This window comes from Apteryx rowi, unplaced genomic scaffold, assembly GCF_003343035.1.
Source record: "Apteryx rowi isolate R43461 unplaced genomic scaffold, aptRow1 scaffold_531, whole genome shotgun sequence".
NCBI lineage: Eukaryota > Metazoa > Chordata > Aves > Apterygiformes > Apterygidae > Apteryx > Apteryx rowi.
Window position 1 is genome coordinate 244,259 of NW_020450796.1, and position 20,068 is coordinate 264,326.

General features: G+C 44.9%; 1 protein-coding gene across 1 annotated transcript in view; it reads left to right on the forward strand.

Moving 5' to 3' along the window:
* Positions 1–20,068, forward strand: part of PLEKHG4 (pleckstrin homology and RhoGEF domain containing G4) — a 96,892-nt gene that overhangs the window by 37,801 nt on the left and 39,023 nt on the right. The window contains exons 5-10 of the mRNA XM_026080992.1: positions 1,286–1,409; positions 2,488–2,581; positions 7,747–7,833; positions 9,681–9,797; positions 12,611–12,709; positions 14,758–14,906. Coding sequence (XP_025936777.1) covers positions 1,286–1,409; positions 2,488–2,581; positions 7,747–7,833; positions 9,681–9,797; positions 12,611–12,709; positions 14,758–14,906 — 670 coding nt within the window. The remainder of the gene's footprint in view (positions 1–1,285; positions 1,410–2,487; positions 2,582–7,746; positions 7,834–9,680; positions 9,798–12,610; positions 12,710–14,757; positions 14,907–20,068) is intronic.

Sequence of the window (20,068 nt, forward strand, 5' to 3'; positions counted from 1 at the left end):
GCTTTTTGTGTGGTGGAGACAGCTCTGGGTCTCTGAACTGGGGTGTCCACCTGCTCTTTATCTGTCCTTTGCATCTGGAGTGCATGTTGGACGTAATTCCAGAAACCTTGCTTTTGTGTTCTTCCCTTTGTGGCTCTCAATGCGTATCATGGCTAAAGCCCAAAGTCAGAAGATCATTTAGTTTTGGGAGCTCCTAGAGCAGGCTCAGTTCCTGTGATAAGCTGTGTCTGGGGTTTTGGGAAGCAGAGGGCAGGGAACAGTTTTCATGACTAGCTGAAGCAAAGGGCTTTCCCCTGCTGCAGCCCATCAGAGCTCAGCTGTGTTGCCCATACTGTACCTTATCTGTTCCCTGCACACTGAACCAGTTCTGAAACTAATGAAAGCCTGGCACCAACTCTGCCCTTCCCAGAGCTGCAGGGAGGTGAGAGTCTGCTCCTGGGCCACCTACCCTGCAGCCTCCAGGAAGGAGCTCAGGGGTCCTGCTTGGGGGTTTTTACTCTCAGGACGAGATGTCTGGTTATGTGCTGGGCTCAGCCTGGAGCGCATGTGCTACATCTGATTAGGTAACACATGTTGTTCTGCAAACCTGTCTGAATGCTCTCTGTCCAACAGCAATCAGCTAGCAAAATGACCATCCTGTGGAGGGCGAGGGGAATGGGAACATGCAGGTCTGAGCTGTACTGCTTTGAGATGGGCCACACTTTGGCCCAGGTCACTATTGTCAGTACCTGCAGCAGCTCTTTCATAAACCATATAGATAGCACAGTGGTGTTGTCTGGATCTCTTTTGCTCCTTGAGAGCCCAGGAGCACTACAGAGCTTGTATGCTTGTTTCTGGGGGGTAGGGCAGGAAAGAAATGGGAGGTAGGCAGAGCGTATGTGGCTGTGATGGGCAGTCTGGGGTCATGCGCAATATTGTAACACAAGTGAATGTGAGATTGTCTGTCTTGGGCTTATGAGATTCTTACTCTTCTCAAAAGCCTGTGGTGGGATTATCATTAGTCAGCTTCATATTTTGTGAAGAATGTGTTTTTTGCGTAGAAGAGAGCAGTCCAAGTTCACTCTGAGAGAAGGACAAGTAGAGCTCAGCTACTTCACTCTTGGGCAGCAGCCAGGTGCTTCAGAAGTGTATTTATAGCCCACCGTGATCTGCAGCATACGCTATCTCTAGCTCTGTGGGGTATTTTAGGGAATGTGATGAGGGTTGTAGTAGGGGTCTCTGACACATGTATGCCTGGAACCAGGATTTGGTAATGAGTTCCTCTTGTGACATTCTTCTTTTACAGGTACCAGAGATAAATCGGGACGTGCAGTGGCCATAATAACAACAAGGAACACAGCTTGGTTAAACCCCCACTGCAATACCGACGAGCTTGTGCGCCTTCTCCTGTACCTTCACAGCATCCCCAGGTTTGTGATACTTGCAGTCTGACGGAGGGGACAGCTGCTGCCTCTTCCACTTTGTCTTTTGTTGGTGTGGAAGCTGAGGCAGTGAATGGAACAGGCTGTCTTTACTGGCATAGGAAGCTGGTCCGGGCAGTCCTAAAATTGTATAGGTGGGAATCTTCTGCTGGGACTAACTGGCTTGTGTACAGTAAGCATTTTGGCTGTGCTGTGTATGCCTTGTGCACATGTTGTGAAAGAATTAGATACACATTGAATGTTTACATGCGTTATCATAAATTAAACCATTCTTGCTATTCTTCATTAGCTCAGAAAATGGGATTTGAGAGTGGGATGGGGTAGTCATGCAGCAGCTCCATAACAAAGTGCTACGAAATGGTCTTTGAGGGCCACCTCCAGCCTGGGGGGAGGGAGACTTGAAGAAATCTGCCCTGACATGTGGCTGACAATCCTTTTTGGAGGCTGCAGGCTGGAGTTTGCTACAGCTACTCTTGCACCACTATGGCAGACTTTCTGCCCCAGCTCTCCACAGGCTCTACTCAGACTTTCAGATAATTATAGTACTAAGAGGTAAAACTAACTCTCCATCAGTGAATTTGAAGCCTCTAAACCATTGATTTCTTAAGAGAGCAGGGTTAACCCATGAGACAGTTTCTGTTAGACGTGCGTTGTTTCTTACGCTTCTCCCTTAGCATCTGATACTGGGCAAGGTCTTTGGGTATGATCCAGAATGGCTATTCTTGTGAAGTAGCGTGGGTAAAGCCAAGCTGCCCCAAATGCACTTAGGAAGGACTGGTTTTCTGTGTGGATTACCCAGAAAGGGGATCAGCATCTCTGTACTGAGTGAGAGGTGTCCTGGCGACTGGAAAAAGGAAAGTGAGGTGGAAATAGCAAAGGTAAAAAACGAGCAATGCAGGTGATGTTTTCCATTTATTTATTTTGGTTAAGAAAAGGTGGCCAGTTAGTTGCCTGTCCCTACAAACCATAACATGCTTTTTTTTCACCCTGCCATGTCTGAGAGTTCTGTTTCAGTAGCCTTGGTCCGCTGGTGACAAATGTGGCCTCTTTTTCTCTGTCCTTGCAGACCAGAATGTCAGGCTTTGGGTTTGACTGTCCTTGTGGATGCTCGTCGCTGTTCACCAGTTCCTGCTCTCTTCAAGGCGTTCAACATACTACAGGTGAGCCTTTAGCTTGGGCAAAGGAGCACTGATTTCTTTGGCTTGTTGTCTTAGTTGGATGTTATATCTCCATCTGCCACTTATGTCTCCATCTGCCACCTGGCTTTCAGTTGTCTTTGGGAGGTGGACTTATGCATCCAACCCCATTATGGGAGCGTGACCTGGACTTGCCAGGCTGCAAACGAGGCAAAAAACCCAAGCAAGTCCGAGTTAGGAGTGAGCCCTTCCCCACCTTCAGATTTTCTTCTGTCTCCTCTGGGAAGAGCCCCATACCCAAGTCTAAATGCTGTCCATGATAATGTGCTTGGAGATGTTGTCCACTGCACTGAGAAACTGTATGAAATAAGCAGGGATCATTGCTCACTACAGAGAAGAAGAAAGGCAGAGAAGAAAAAAGGCAGAGAGGGAGGAGGACTGCTTGTCATGCCAGGTGGAAAAGCACATGCAGCTGTTGATGTGGATGTCAGTGAACGATTGGAATCGGACATGCCGTAACTCTGTATTGCTTCAGGTCAAAGGCTTTCATGTCAGTCACCTGGAAAGCAAGTGGGTTGTGTTGCCACTGGTCCCAGATTGCTTCCATCTGCTGCTATTAGAAAGCCAAAGGAAATGCTGGGTTGTAGCTATGACTAATCTTGTTTAAGCAGGTGTTCCTTTAAATCAGAACTTAGGTGTCTCTCAGGACTCAAACTCTGCAAACTGGAATGGGGCAATATTTTAATGAGGCTGGTGTCTGTGTGGTTTATATGCTTCAGTGACACATCTGAGAGTTGGGGCTGAGTCAGAGGTCTGCCCTCCTCTTTCCCCGGGCTGGGTGGAGCTGTGAGCTGTATCAGTGCACTCATTCTCTGTGGTGAAGGAGTAATCTGGTGCCCTGCCCAGTGCTGCAGAGGTAACAAGCATCTTCTATTTTATGCCGTGGCAGTGGGTTTGCCAAAGCTTTTGAATGTTTTGCTGCCCATGTAGGTTGCATGGCCGTGTCTTAGCGGGATGATTTAGAAATCAGCAACATGTTGAGACATGGTGCTATTGGACCACAAATGAGTCCCCAGTCTCATACAGCATGGCAGGAATAAAGCCATTCTAGCCTTAAGTTTCCTACCCTCTGGAGGACAGGGAGGGGGGAAAAGCTTTCTGCACTGCCTGTGTAAGATTTTACTGGGATGCCTTCTTGTCTCTGAGCAGCTCGTTATCAGGGTAATGCAACAGGTAGTTAACAGGGGATAATGCACTGCAAGAGAATGTGCATTGCTGGAGTTGAATGTGTGTTCCAGGTAACAGTAACTGACAGAGGCTAATCACTCTTCTTGTCGTTTGTTGGTCCTTACCCTGTCTCCTACGCAGACTCCATAAACAAGATCTGTTCAGGTAGCTTATTGTCTGGTTATTGCACAGGGGTAATCCCTTGGCTCCTCTGAGCCTTTTGGAGATCCTTGGCATTTACCTCTGATTTACCTCTGTGATCCCACCACAGTGCTGTCGTCTGCTCTGAAATGAGGACAGAGAAGTTTAGAAAACTGATCATAACTATAGCTAGGCAAGACAGGCTTTCTAGAACATAGCAAGGTTTGCTGGCCATTGGATACAGAAGCATAGTCAGTATGTTTTACTTGCAAGGTCTTTTGGTTACAGAACAGACCATCTCCTTGGGGTCCTTTCTGAAATCCCTGACACATCTCCCAGTATCTCTTGATCTCTGGCAGACCATCTCTGCAGCTCATCTCTCTGCTGTTCTGCTCTCTCCATGAACAAGATTTAAATTACATGGCTTTTTTGAAGCCTGCTCTGGAAGTGTTGGTGAAATCTGTTAAATGTTGAGATCCAGTGTTGCTTGTTCGGTTTTGAAGGGACATTTTCCTCTCGACTCAACAGTGAAGTGCACTGCTTCACAGTGACTAAGAATGGATCAGATGACCTAATGCAAAGTCCTTTCCTGTCCACAGTTCTCAGATCTGTTAACCCTGTAGATCCTCTCTGGGAAGCGAAGATCTTGATCCCACAGGTCTCTGCATTTGAAATCTATCAGTATGAGGAAATACTTTTGCTTTTCCACCTTTCAGGAATGAATGCATGAACAGAATTTTTAAGTGCTAATAGACAACTTCTGGTGCTTGCAGCTAGCTTTCCTTGTAGCACTGGGAGACTGTGTGTTGCTCATTTAGAGCCACCTGGTGAACTGGTGACAGTTTCTCATCCTCTCTGCTTCAGGGCGGGGAGAGTTGGGTTCTGCAAGACTTTCTTCCATCCTTTTTAAGAATATGGGTAGAGGGGCACTGCTGGAAATCTGTCTGTCCCAGACAGTACTGGGAGTAGAGGCAGGAGAGGCAGAATGAAGTACTACCGCAGAACTAGCTCAGGAAGGAGCAGGAGAAACTCTGGCAGCTTTGTATGGAGATGAAGGGAAATGCGGAGCATGTATGTGTTCCAAGAGCAGATCATGCTTGTTCCTGTGGGAAGCTGCATAATGAGCAGGGATTTGTGCAGAGGTAAATGCTGCTGAGAGATTTCATCACAGGTTGTCACCACATAGCTCAGTACTCCAGGAGCTGTGAAGCCTGCTCAGAAGAAATTTGTTTTTCAACAGTGCTGGGCCAATCTCTTGGTCAGTGAGTAGACTGGGCACTGATAGTGGAATGTGCAGGCTGGACTTCAGCAAACAAATGCCTGCAGGATTTTCCTCTGCCTGAGTTTTTATAGAGTAAGATTCTAGTTTGTTTTGCATGCCAGTGCAAATGCTTAATCCTGTAATCTGTTGCATCTGCATATTGGATTGGGAAGGGAAAAGTGTGCTGTGAAGACAAAGAGATACCCTAGCAGTTCAAAGCAGAAAGCTTCTTTATAAGCCTTGCTATTCAAGGAGTATATTTACATGTCCTGTTGTAGGAGAAGTACTGAGGACCTTGGCCTGATGTTAAAGACCAGGGACATCCCATTACCCTATTAGTAGTGCTCACGTTAAATGAAACTGTGTGGTATTTGGGGTCTGCCATGTCTGCATGGACATTCCTGGCAGACCTTGCTTCAAATTGTACTGGGGTTGCTAAGTCTGGCCATGGGCTTTCGTCTGGGTCAGGAAACCAGACGATGGTTTGAAGCTTCTGCCTGAGAAAGATAGAAGGAAGTACCTAATTTTCTTACTTAAAAATAATAATAAAAAGACAAGTATTCACCCTGCTGCTATCTGAGCTCCTGTTGATGCTCCTCTATCCTTGCTGTCTACAGTGGGCCTGTTTGGAGAGGTGAGGAGCTCACTTAGATGTGTGGGGCTATGTTTCTTTGCTTCTAGATAACTGGTCTTGTTAGCAAAAGGTAGTAAGAGATTGTGTGAAAAGCTGCAGAAAGTTTCCAGGGGTAGCATCCAGCTGCCTCCAGCTCTGCCTGCCTCCTGAAGCTCGCTTGTGAACTGCTTTAGTCCACTTGGATGAATATCCAGCCCCTGACTTCTCTTCTACTGTTTACAGAAAAAAAACATGGTGGAAAATACTTGGTTGCTTTGGAAATACATTTTCTCTTGGGTTGGAAGACCTGGAACTTCTCCCCTGACAGCTTTATTTGTGAATGGTTTTTCAGATTATTTTCAATAGCAACAAACAAACATTTGGCCCTTGTTGTAACCTTGTGTTCCACTATCACTACCTTTATCCTTCACTCAGATTGCTACGTTTGTGTGTCTCATGGCTCTGTTGGATTAGAAGAGGGGTTGTGAAAAAAGGAATTTATTAAATATTCAGTGCCATGACCTGTCTTGAAACTGTGGCTAGTCTTTATCCCTCAGTCCTTTCCAGCAGACAAATTCAGAGCTGCTGATACAGCTATAATTTCTCTTCATCCTCTCTCCAGATGCACTTTAGTATTTACCTAACCCAGCATAATTATGTAATAAATTCTTTTTGGCCTTTTGATCAGTGTTCAAATAACATTGAATGCATGAATAACTTGTTTTGAAGAAACAAATTTATTTCAGATTTGAGAAGACAGAGCAATCTCTTACTGTTTTAGGAGGTGTTTCAGTTGGGGGGGGTTTTCTTGTCCATTCAGAAGGATCCTTTTTTAGCATTAGGTGAGAGAAACATCTCCTCCTTTGCTCTGAAATCTCTCCTGCTGCTTTCACTTGTAGAATTGTCTCTCCTTGTATTGGCATTGTTTCTTAACTGCTCTACTGGTCGCTGTGTCAGGTTAGGTGGCTCAGTCTCTGCTGGGTAATAGGTACTTGCCTCCGTACTCTGACTCTGCTGCTCATATCTGATGTTAAACCTTAAACGGTGTTGGAGCATTTATTTTAACAGAGCTCTCCTGTTGCCATGGCCTGCTGCATGGCAGGTTCCTTACAGCTGGAGCTGTAAGGATTTGTTGCTTGACAGTTTTGTTTCCGAGATCTTTGCAGAGGCAAAGACTTTCCTATGACATTTAGATGGGATGGCTGTTATTTAAGCATGTGGAATGACAACTTACATAGACATTCTCCTTGTTATCCAGATCAGGCATCGTGTCTTTAATGACCCCTCTCTCTCCATAGTATGGGTCTTTCTGCTACTTTTCCCTGTTCCCGCTGTCGCTCTCTGTGCCTGTTTCTCACTTCCCTGTAGAGTGCTTCTATAATTGGAGAGCTGCTCCTGGATCACAGAGTTTGAACTACAGCTGCCAGACGTCCCTTGTATTTGGAATTTCTGTCGGTTAGACACTAGCAACAGGATGCGACTCCTTGATTGTGAGTTGGGAGTGAGTAAAGACAAGACGACATTTTTGGCACTGTGGGAAATAAACTTCCCTTCAGTTAGGAGGAGTGTCCAGGAAATTATCAGGAAAAAAAAAAAGGACATTGAGCATGGTTCACATGGTTCATGTCTTTTTTTTTTTTTTTTTTTTTTTTCCTGAGACATTTCCCTCTGTAGAGGGCAGCATTTTTTTTAGTACAGCCAAGACCTGGCCTCTTCATTGCTTGCTTAAATGCTGCAAGACTAATTGATCTGAAACAGACTATCTTTAGGACATAGCACTGGTGCTCTGTAGAATGGCCTTCCCTAGAGCTGGTGACTGCCTTCCAGGCTGTGCAAATACCTTTGAAGAATAAATTGCAATTTTTTGCACTGAATTAAAATGAATGGTACATTCTCTTTAGCGTGCCAGGCAGTTAGGTAATGGATTTGCACTCTGTTCTGCTATAGGACATGGACCCCCATTGTATTCATGGAGTCTTGCTTCTGGTTGAAAGAGACCTCACTTTTCGGATGGAGAAGCCAACAGCAGGACAGGTAATGGAACCATTTGTCCAGAGGTTGCTGGGGAGCTGCTGATGTCACTGTTCAGAGTTAAATACAGGACTTCTCTTACAGTAATGTGTGTTTATTCTCACATGAAACCAGTATAGTTGTACTCTGTATTTTATGGTTGTGGTCTCTTACGGGTATGGTATTTATGGGGCTGTAAAGTTTACGCGAGCTGAACATATCTCAGTAACGCTCTATTTCTTTGTTGCTGAGTCCTTCACTAACATGCTCCATAAATACGCCAGTTTACTGGAGCCTTTATCTTAAGGCACAGGGTTCTTGTGGGTGGGTGAATGGATAGCTGTACTGAGGAGTCCTACTGAATTAACAGTAATTAAAATGCTTTTCGTGCTCCCCTACTAATAAGGGGAAAATCCTTGCTCAGGAAGAGGTCACATTATGCTAAATCCTGGGCTCTGTTCTGTGAAGGTACTTGTTGCTTCCTAGGTTTTTGCATACCCCACATGCTTCCTCTCCTCATAGCTGCTGCTCTAAGTGGCTGAGAGGCTTCTACAAGAGGGGGAAGAGGAGGTGTGTATGTGTGTGGTGTTGCCTTTGCAGCTAAAATGTCTGGAAAGGTTAGTAGAAGGTGCTAATGGGGGAGAGAAAAGCATTACAACCCACTTAACACCCACACTTGAGTTTAATCTGCCCTGGTATCCCACAGCTATATAAGAAACATAGGCTTTCAGCCCCAGCCACTTCTGAATTGTCTGTGGTGAGTGAACAGAGCATCAGACTCCACATCTTGGTCATCTCCTTCTGCTTGAAGAAAGTTAAGAGCTACAAGAGTGGACTGAAAATCTGTGTTAACTGAAACCCTGTTGACTTCAGAGAGGCCAGCACCTCCCTCTTGTCTTCTGTGCATGAAAACATTGTCAATAGCATTGTGTTTGCTTCGGAGGAGAAGTCTGTGTGTGCGATGTGCAGCCCTGAAAGGCTAATGGGTAACAAATGCCATTAGTCCATTTCCTCTTTGCTCCCATGTGAAAGAATTTGAAGTGAGAGAGAGCTGTGTGCAGGTACATGTTCATACAGGGAGAGCTACAGGAGACACTATTTAAAAACATTGAACGAATCCAAAGTGTGTAGGAGGGAACAGAGCAAAGACTAATAAAGGCACGGGCATGCGGGAGGAATTGGAAGCAACATGTCCATTTCATAAGGAAGTAGAAACTTAGCGATGTGTGTAGGGTTAAACGTCTGCACCTTGGTTCCTGGTACCCGGACTGGTTTCCGTGTGCTTTCAGGAACACCTGTCTGTTTCTCTGGTGGGTATAAAATGTTCTGTTGAGATTCTGCAGCTTCAGAGAAGGAAAGTATCTGCGTCAAGATCTTGGAAACATTTGTGAGCAAACAGCCACTGTGATGATTGGAGAGCTGAGGATGGGGCAGAGACTGTTCTGTTAGAATGTTTTTCCAGGAAAAACAGGGAAGCTGGGTGCTGGATTTAATTTCTCAAACTCTCCAAACAAATGTGAATTGCAGCACAATGTTTAAGCATATGAGGGAATTGCTCTGCTTATACTAGGAGGTATTTGCTCTAGAGAAGTCTGACTGCTGCCAGACTTGTCTCACAGATGTTTCACTTGGTGAAAGAGCATGTTGCAGCTTGAATTCCCTCAGGGTTCGCCCACTGAACTGTACAACAAGCTGCTCTGAGACTGAGCTGATTTTTTTTTCTTCATATTGCAGATATATACCAAGTGTGCACCTTGTTTCTATGCAAGGTTAATGGATAAAGAAATGCTGTGTTTTGTTAACCTTCCTTGCCTCTCCTCAGTGCTCTTTCTTAATGCAAATGTGCTTTTATTCCTTCCATTCCTGTGCAGTTTGAACTTCTCACCTCCATGAAATCCCTCCATAAGCATATAGACAGTTCACAGCTGCCTCTAGAACTGGATGGGACCTTCCCTTACTGCCACCAGGACTGGTTAAGCTTCCGCATGGTAAGTGGGATGTGCTGCACCTGTTAATTGCCTCTTTGGAGCTGTCATGTGTTCCTGGGTATCTGAGAGAAGAAATGACATGGTAAGTGAATTGAGGCAAGAGAGAGGAGTCCATGAACAGTTGAATCCAGAGCACTGTAAGACAAAGTGATAGTTCTTGTAACAGCCATGTATATGGGTGACAGTATCTGTTATCAAAAGGATAATAATATTGTCTCCATAAAATGGATGCACCCTGTGCCCTATTAGCATGACTGCAGGAACTGTAACTTTAGTTCTTAACTCATCTGCTTAAAATGCATGAATTCAGATTTGACCATATTTTGAAGGGCAGAAGGAAACAGGTTGTTTTGTTTGTGGTGTACGGCGGTACTTCTCTTCAGGTGTACTTAGAGGCTAAAGGGCAGAAGACTTCTTATGCTAATCTCAGCAGAATATGCTAATATCATGTTGCCATTAAACTAACAGTCAAGCACTCAAGAATAGTAAAAATGGTTAGATTGCTGGTTTTGGAGCAGGCTCCCCAGAGTAAGCCAAGAGCTCCTCAGTGAAAACTGCAATCCTGGCAGGTACGAAGCTTTGAAGTTGCTGATAGTCTGGTCAGATACTTCTAGGAACTTTTCTTTCCTCCCTGATTTATAATTCAAGTATTTATCAAAATTGTCATTAAATTTGAACTCTTTAGAAAGCATTTAAACTAAATATACAGAGAAGAGGGTTCAGCCCAGTGGAGCATTTCATCTCTCTCAGAGCTGGCCTTGCGGGGCTAGGAAACAAAAGCTTCCCCATAGAGATTTCCTTTAGTGAGAAGTAGGACTAAGAGAACAGTAGGAGGCAGTACCAGCAACCCTTCCCCCGTTGTCCGGCTACTTTGAGTATGCCTCGTCACCATGATCTTGTTTGACCCTTGTGCTTTTCTCCAGGGGAGTCATGGATCAAGAGATCTGCAATGAACCTTACCCAGCTGTGGAGTAGAGGCAGGCCAAGATGCAGGGAGGCTGGACCACTGTGTGGGAATGTTTAAGCTGACCCAGGCTGAGCCTCAGGAATACAGGGGTTGTGACTGCAGCACCAGCCACAATTTATAAAGAAGATGACCCTGTGGCAAAGGGTGCTGCAGTCACCAATGCACACTGGTGATGCCTGGCAGGACTGTTGTAGGTATTGCTGGCCAGGCAGCAGGGTATGTGCAGACTGCCAGAAAACTACAAAAGTAGTATCTGTGACCCCAGCACCCAGCTGTGTATGCTCGTGCTGTGGAGGGAGCATTAGCCCCATGGAAAAGCTATGTTGAGACATGATTTGGCACACTGAGACTAGAAGGGATTAAATCTCAGTAAATCTGCACACAAATTGGCTGTCTTCACATTGCTTTTCACTTGCTCACCCTCGTGGATGAGAGAACCATCACTTCTACTTCCAAAAGATTTTTGTCTTCTTTCAGCTCTGATCTCACTGCCCAGAGTGGTGCATGGTACACAACACAGCATCTGAAGCTGGTTAAAATAACACTGATGATATCACCACGCTTTTGGTGGCAGGCTTCAGCAGTTAAGCTTAGCATGTGCACAGTGTTAACTCTTCTTTCCCTACTCATTTTAGAATCCGATTTTAAAACTCAAGTCTAAAAGAAATCCTATGAAGTCCTGCTGATGCAGTAGAGACACAGAAGCCTAATTGAGGTGCCTAGGATAGGATGTGAGACTTAGGTTTATTTGGCAGTGTGGAAGCAGATAAGCTTTGCAAGAGGATATGAATTAGTTTTCTAGGCAGACTCGAGAAAAGCCTGAGAGCTGAGATGCTCGGTCTGTGCACAGGGATTGTTCTTGAAGGAAATGGAGCGTGATATCAGACTACCTCTTGTTCCTTTGTCTTGCATTTTAACATGCAAAATGTTACCAAAGGAAGGTAGTGCAGAGATGTATGGATGGATTGTCTATTTATATGATGCACTGTATGTGGTAATGACCCACGTGCTCAGCTGCTTTAGATCTGCTGCTGTGTGGCAAACAACATTTATTTCCTGTCTTGGTGATCTCACCTGCATCCTGCCCTCTCATCTGTCCCTACTGGGGCTGTTCCAACATTCCAGACTGGGAACAGCTTCAAACAGCTGGTTTTTTTTTTTTTTTTTTTTTTGAGAGAGAGAGAGCCTGCTTTGGAAGAGCTGTTTGTCCCTCCTCTGATTTCAGTGACTAGAGGGTGGCATCTGACACTCCTTAGGCTTAAACTGGTGATTTTTCTAAAGAGTAGTCTCCTCAGCTCCTGTGACATGCTTGTTCTTTTCCAGAAAAGAGAAGGAATTTCAAATTTGTCAGTAATTTAAGGTGTTTAGTTCTAATTATGGAAGCCTGCCAGATTCCTAACCTTTAATTTACACTACTCTTAATATGAAGAGGAATGATTTAAAGTATGAAAATCCCAAGTACTTGTTTTAAAGTTTGTTCCTCCAAAATGCAGCCATCATAATTTATCTTAGTGGAAAGTTATAAGAAGTGCCTAATAGTAGAAGAATGCGAGTCTCAAGTGTTCTGATTTCCTTTCTCTAAAGTATGGCTCAGACATCCTGTGAGTATGCAATTTTGTAAGGTCTGTTTAGAGGCCTTAGTACAGAGTGATGCGTTTGAAGCCTCTTATGACTGATAGGCCTCTTATGGCTGATACAGCCTTGCAGGATGGTATAACTGAACCCTTGGGTTAATGTGTTTGATCCTCTCTTGATATCTGTCCTTTTAACCCTCTGCAAGCTGAAAAGACAGCTTTATCTTCAGCCTTGAGACAATAAACTCTACCTTGATCCTTTCCTCTTGTAGAAGCTGGAGCATTTGCTACAAGGATGCCAAGGTGCTTGTGCCTTCCTCCAGGGAGCCATTTATAATGTGGAATCTGGAAGATTACCAGAAAGAGCTGAGGTAAGCATGTCCTCTGTCAGATGTGGGCCTGGGACAGAAGAGAGCAGAGGACTGGATAGCTGTAGAAAAACTGTATCTTTGTATTTGAAAGCTGGTTGGTCTGAGCACTGTACGTCACTGCAGAGGTGTTAGGGAAGCAAGGCTAGTAGAACCTAATCCAAATAAAGCGAGAGCGCTGTAGAGCCTGTTGGCAGTGCAAGGTGTTCTCTGATCCCTCAGTGTCATCCCAGGAGACCTCCTCTTGACCTGTGAAGTCTTTGAAAAACAAAAAAAAAGGGGGGGAAAAGAGAAGAGATGGGAGAGATGAGTAATTAATAGAAACAAAATAATAGCATTGGTAGGAAATAGAAACACCAAAGAGAGCCAACAGCTGAGTTCATGGCCAGGCAGGAGTGAGGGCAAAGCACAGGGAACAAGCTCAGCTGTTTCTCTTCTTGCCCTGCAGGAAAGTTGTCTGTAATTGGGTTTCTGAAGATGTGCCAGCATAGAATAGAATTGCATTTTTAGCTGTGTCAGGGAGGGATGTTTGCATAATGAGGATTCGATCATTTTTCTATCCAAAGAGCATTGATCTACATTAGCCCCGGAGGGGTATAGGTAGAAATTACCTTAGGGAAGGCACTAGACTTACAAAAGTGTGTCTTCTTTCCTCCCCCACCTCTGCTGGCCTGGCTGAAGAACCTGTTGCAAAAGGAGGGGAAGTGAGTTTCCTGCTGATACTGGTTTTAGTCAAGAAGAAAAACACTGTGCTGCACAAATCTTTCCCAGTTTGCTTTTCCAGAGAGCGAAGGAGAGGGAAAGATGGGTAAATGAGAACAGATATTTGTTCTCCTTCTGCCACTAAGCTGTTCAATGATTCAATTGACTGAGCCGGTCAGATTGAGGGGCAAGGCAAGATTATGCTGCACTGGAAGGATGAACATAAAGCAGAGACCCTTTAATTACAGCAGTTGCTTGTTGCCAAGATTCATGATCATGGAGGCTGATGGCTAAAACTAAAAAACCTCCTGTCTGAAACAAACAATAGAGGTGTCTGTACAAGAGACTGTTCCTTCTGACACCATAAAAATGTGCAGGATGAAAGCCACGCTCTCTGACGTGCGGTTCTGCAGATGTCCCGGGTACCATCTTGATGTGGCTATGCACTTGCTGCTTTCTGTTAACAAAAGCAAGACGCATCTTCAAGGTGTGCATGAGGGAGTAGCTGACTACATCAGTCTGTTCCTCTCTTTGGCTCAGGTTCTCTGTGGGCATGTCTGAAAGGAATTCTATAATTCTTATCTTCTGGTTATCCAGGCTTCCTTAGCAGCGCCACAGCTCTGTAGCTGGAACCAGCTTTGGTGGCTCTGGTACTGAGCAGCCACCTCAAGGCTCTGCTGTACCGGATTAGCTTGAATGATGTGGAATAAAGTTAGATGCCGACATGATCAGTGTTCACAAGGTCAAGGCTGTGCTGCGGTGCCAGGCTTGCAAAAGTTTGGAATGGGACAAGAAGAGGGAGAATATTGAGAACTATTCAGTGTTGTTGCAGATATGTTATGTCCCCTCTTTTTGAGAAGCTGCCGTGGAAGGAAATTGCTGCCAGCTCTGCATCAAGTGTCCCAGCAGTAAAACAATGGAAGATGCCACAGGGGCCTGTCTGGACCTTTCTGCATGCATGTGTATCCATGAACCCTTCACATGCACCTTGTCCCACAGCTTGCAGCCCTTCAGGTCCAGGTTCTAAGAATCAATAGGAGCTAGCTGTGAGTGGAAAGCTTATTCCTACTTTGCCCAGCAAATGGAGTGTGGACAGCGATAGGAATTGGGTTTCAGTTGTGTACTGTTTGGAAAATCAAAAGCATAAGGAATGCTGTTTATCGCTTTGGGCTTGGCCGGCTTGAGAGAAACAGCCATGGGAACCAACCTCCTTCTTTCTTAGGGTTGGCCAAGGTGAATGGGCTGAGATGTGGTTTGTGCATGTTTTGGGTTGGGCATGGGTTTTTGCTTGTACCCTCATTGCCTGTACATTGCAGTAACAGCTTGTTTCGCTCTTGCACTCCCTCCAGGAGGCAGCTGTTCTGCTGAGGAATTACAGGCAGTTGATGAAGAACGTTCTCGAAGATGCACGGCTGGTCAAGCTGCAGCTAGAGGGTGGAGCGCTCCTGGCCAGATTAAGGAAGGAGGAGTCTTGCGTCACCCTCACCCATGACTACAGGTAAGCCCTGAGAGAGGGGGAAAAGAGGACACAGAGATGAGCAAACAGCAGGCATTGCGAGAGAACCCTTCCTTGGTGCAGGCTAGAGAACAGTTTCATGTAGTAAGGCCTTTGCTGAAAACAGCAAAGATGAAAAGCATAATGAATTTTACTCTTAACTTCCTTGCTGCATCTTTCCAGGTCCAAAAACTTGTCCTTTCCTGACTGAGTGAATTCTCTTAGATGGTTATTTGAGTTCCTTTTCCAAGCCAAATCAGACTCATGTTCTGTAGCGGGGAGAGGGCTAGATATTTTGTGCACCTCTAAGACATAAGCCTTAATTGACGATGCAAGTGATGAACGTTTAGGTGAGAGACATTATCACTGTGTGACTTAACACAGCAATCCTTTTGTAAGGCAATTCCCAAAGACCTTAACTGAGAGGAATACTTTTAGGCTTTAACAGGCTCTGATCTCCTTGGCCTTGGTGCGGTTTGCAAAAATATTCACTGCCTTTTTACAGAATTGGTATGAGAAGCTGGGACTGGGAGAGGCCATCCGTTTGAAATCCCCAAGGTGTTGCGCAGTTCATGTTTGTGCTGTTAAAACACCTGAAACCTATCGGTGTGCGAAGGCCTCTGTGCTATGTGCTGTGCAAACACAAGGTAGAAAAACAATCCTTGCACCCAGGAGCTTCCAGCCTGAGTGTCAGACAAATGCTGGCATGTGGATACAGACGGGGGCACAGGAGGTGACAGGTAGCATGGGATGACTCCATATATCCGCAGCCTCGCTCTAGTTAAACTTTCTATTCCATCTCAAGCTGAAAGATTTTAAAAGAGGGAACTAAGAGAATATTTAAAAAAAAAAAACAAAAAACTTTCAGAATTATCTCACCCAAATACAGGAAACAGTATAACATTTCTCTGAAAATTCAACAAATGGATGACAGTACAAATTGCTGTATGTCACATGGAGACAGGGGTTGGCATGTCAGTGCTGAGCGAGAGATAAGGGGAGGATGGGGGCAGACTATGTAACAGTTTCCTGTCCCTGCTTGCTCTGCCTTCTGTCATCAGCTCTGGCAGGTCATGTGGACATTATTCTGTGTCCACATGTGTGCACACTTCTGCTGAAGTACTCTTCTGAATGCAATTTTGGCAGAATTAGTAAAATACAGCCTGTTCACCCCAGTATGATGTGAGAAGCATAGATAGTGCTCTTTTTCTGTTGTTATTTTTTCCTTTGCTTGTTTAGACTCTAAAAGCAGCACTGTCTACAAACAACAAGCAGCTTCAGAGTTTTAGGAGGATGGGGAGAATGCTATGCTTTTTGTGTTTTGTTTTGTTTTTAAAGTAAACCTGTGTTCTTGTGCAGGGAAACAATCAACTTTGAAACCTGAGCTGGCAGACCCCTTAAGGAAAATCCACTGCTTTGATTGCTGTAGCAAGAGCAGGGATGGGGGGGCACACACAACGCTTTGATTGCACAGTGTTTGAGTGCATGTTAAGGCTGTGTAGCATGTTTTCTGTTTAATTCAGTCTATGCAGGTTATATTCCTTGCCTGACATTATGAATGGAGAATACATGGTAGGAGTCAGATATATGAGGCACTACCCAGCCTGAGAAGCAAAAAAAAGAATAAAATGAGAATATTGTTCCTCTTCCAGCCTTGGAGCAGTTGGAGAAATGAAAATCCACACAATGTTTTAAATAAGGAAATACCTGCTTGTCTTAACTCAGATGCAAGGTAGAGGACTAAAGAAGTTCACTCTCCGCTGTTCCAAGATTCTTTCAGATGGGAGCAAGCTCTATCACTTGACCAGAGAGCTCTCTATAAGGCACTGTTGCTTTTAGATTCCCCATTGCTCTGCACTTGCTTGTTTAGCTCTCTTTCTCCAAACTGGTGTGCAGATGTTAGAGGTGCTGGGCTTTGTTAACCCCGTAAAAGTTTGGGCTTATGTCCATGTTTTTGAAGGCTTCTGTAATGCCTAGGATCAAAGCAGGGTAGTAACAAAAAATATTGTAGTTACCTTACAAGACTAACATGGAGTAGCTATTGATGTACACGGGTCCGAGGCTAGATTTTTTTTTTTTTGCTGGTGACATGTGAAAACGGAGTACAAGTGGTTGCATCTGTGCACTCAACAGGACTGGCTGTGTTGCTTTTCTGAACTTTGAATTGTAAACTTTTGGTCAATGCTGAACACTCTTTAATCCCATCCCCCCACCCCACCCCGGGCCCGGTACTTGACATTAAATTATTTACAGAAAAGGGTCAAATTGTTTAATCCTTCTGAGCCTCCTTTTGGTTCTTGAGTTAAACACATTTCCCGTTGCTTTAGTTGTTTCTGTCTTGAGGTGCAAAAACCTGAGAAAAGCAGAGAGTTATGACTGCCAAGACATGTTAGCCTGAAGTTCAGAGGCCACCTGTGAACAGGTAACTGTCAAAGTGTGCAAGCATTGCGTAGTAGTAGAGGTGAGAATTGTAACATCATGAGTTTTCTGGACTCTTAACTCCAGGTAACTAAAATATGCCAACCAGAGGTGTGGGGCTAAAGTTAGAATATGTGATTTTTTTATTTTTATTTTTTTGAGGCATAAAGAGAACAGGTCCAGCTGCGCCATCACTGTGGGATTAAACAAGCAAGAGACTTGCTTCTTTTGCAGAGGATATATTCTGCCAAATTCCCAGCTTAACTTTCTTGCTAGTTTGTAGCTTCAGACAGCAAAATGAAAAACGTAAAGTAGTAAGAATAGAGACAGACAAATCCATCTGAAAACATGTAACTAATGCTTGACTGCATGTTAGAGATATGTATGCTAAAATAGGCAAGGAAGTAGGCTTGTGCTCTCTGGAGTCAGATGTTATCTGCCAGATACCTTTGAGGAGCACATAGCAAACAAGACTTGTTTTAGTCATTCTTTAGTAATAAAACTTGTCCCTTGGGGGTTAGTTTTGGCATCTTTCCCTCCTCTGTCCTCCTAGAGAGCCAGGAAACCCTTTGGAGTATTTTGTGACACAGAGCAGTGGGATCTTGCTGCTGCTCAGGCCTGACCCAGGCCTTGGAGGGGATTTGCTAAACCAGAGGCATGGCTCCTTTCCTGCAGAAATTAATTTCATCCCATCAGAGATGTGGTCATGCAGGGACGTACAGGAGGTTGTTGTGGTACATCTGTTTGTTTCTCTGGCAGATGATTTAAGAGCCTCTGGGAGTCCCTGCTGGTAAAGGAGAGATGCTGTAGCAGCCTTTCTAGTGCGCCACAGCAGCGGCTTTTGCTGGTAACTCTACTTTCTTTTTCCCTGCATGAGCTGACCAGGAGTCTCCATACTCTCCTCCCCACCACCATAAAAGATAGCCCTGCCCATCAGCTGCCAGTCCACACAGGGAAAAGCAGACCCCTCCAAGCAATCTTTCTGGATCTCAGCCAGTTTCCTAGCTCACTAGAGTCTTACCAGGTACTCCAGGATGCAGTGACCAGCATGAGCTGTGGGAGATGCTGAATGTCTGTGCTTGCAACCGAGATTGCACCTTGTGTTCTTGGGTAGAGCTGAGGGCATGTGTAGTTGGTACCAGCTCACTGCATATGTGTATGCTGAGCTGAACTCCTTGGGAGCTAACAAGGAGTTCTGTTACCAGGAGTCCTGCAGACAGCCTGTAACAGGGAATGAGCTAAGGGGACGCGGCGTGTTCAGCTTGTCCCACACCACTCTCCTAACCCTGAAAGGCCAGGCTGAATCTGGCCTAGAGCTGATGTGGGTGTTGGTGCTGATGAGCTAGTATCTTTGTGGCGCCTGCTTAAGTGCTGTAATGATAGCTTCAGCACAGACTGGTCACCTAAAAGTGCAGGTGGACTGCTAAAGCCATCATTGCCACTTCTTTATTACTAGTGGATCTCAATGAGTTTAAACCCAGCACATCTGCTGTCGCACCATCTGTTGCACTGAAGGCTCCGTGCTTCTTCAGGCCTGTCAGCACAAAAATTGAAAGCTTCCAGGTTTTACTGTTCCAGCCTTTCTGGTGATTGAAATGCAGAACTATTAGCCTAGCTGAAATTCCTGTTGGTAGGTGTGGACAAATGCCATGGAGAGATCCATTACTTTAATTTTTGCACTTTTGGACAGGAAGTCTTTGTCTCGGTCTTTTCCATATGTTTTATAAAGTTGGCTGGCAGATATATCTTTAGCTTCTGGATATCTGGTGTATTGATCAACTAACTTGTGGCTTGGGGGCAACTCATGAAGCCAGTTGTGAAAGGTGTACTAATGCCTTGCTTATTTTGTGGTGAAGAAGACTTCTCCAACATTTCCATCATAAGCCTGGAGAAGCAGCTAGAAGCCAGGCAGCAGCAGTGTGAGCTCTTACTAAAGAATCAGTAGTGTGGGGGCTAGGCAGCAAGACAGAGACTTTTGGCCTTGTCTTTAGCGAAACATTTCCCACTGCTTTTCTCTTTTTATCACTGCTCTGCCAGCATAGCCAAAAGCTGGGGGCGCTTGCCTAGACAAGGTGTCCAGTGATGACTTTTGTCATCTAGATATGCTATGAGTCAGAAGCGGAGTAAAGAAAATACAAACATTTTATATTAATATAAAGATGCCATATGCTAGTAGAACCAGAATACACCTGGTGCATGCCTGGCTCTACCAGCACACCTGCATTCTCAGTGTGACAGAGGAACGGCGTTGCATCATGTTCTGCATGTCGGCAGACAAGTTAGGCACAAGACTAGATGTGAGGGCTGGAAAGAGAGAAGCCTCAGGTGGTAAAAGAATTACCAGGTTAGGTGCTTGGCACTGCACAACATGGAACCAGAAGAAAAAACCCAAACTCTTCCCCTACCTCCTCATCTGAAAAGAAGTTGTGTTTGCAAACTGTGAATAAGCAGCTTATAAATAAATGGAGGAGTAAATTCTCCTTTTGTTTGCAGAAGGCAATATAGCCTCTGTACTTGAGGGTGGAGTGGCTAGGGCCAAGAGCTGGTTTTGTGAGCTGGCTATTTTTAGAGTGGCTTGGTGATCTGCTTGGAAGTCCTGGGTGGGGACCTGAGCTGAGCAGAAGTAATGGGCAGCGCAGAGCAGACTTCCTGAGCAACAAGTTGCCGGATTCCCAAAGGAGAGAGAGTGGTGAGCTAAGAGCCTGACTTGATTACAGCAACAAAGAGGCTGAATTTACAGCTAACGT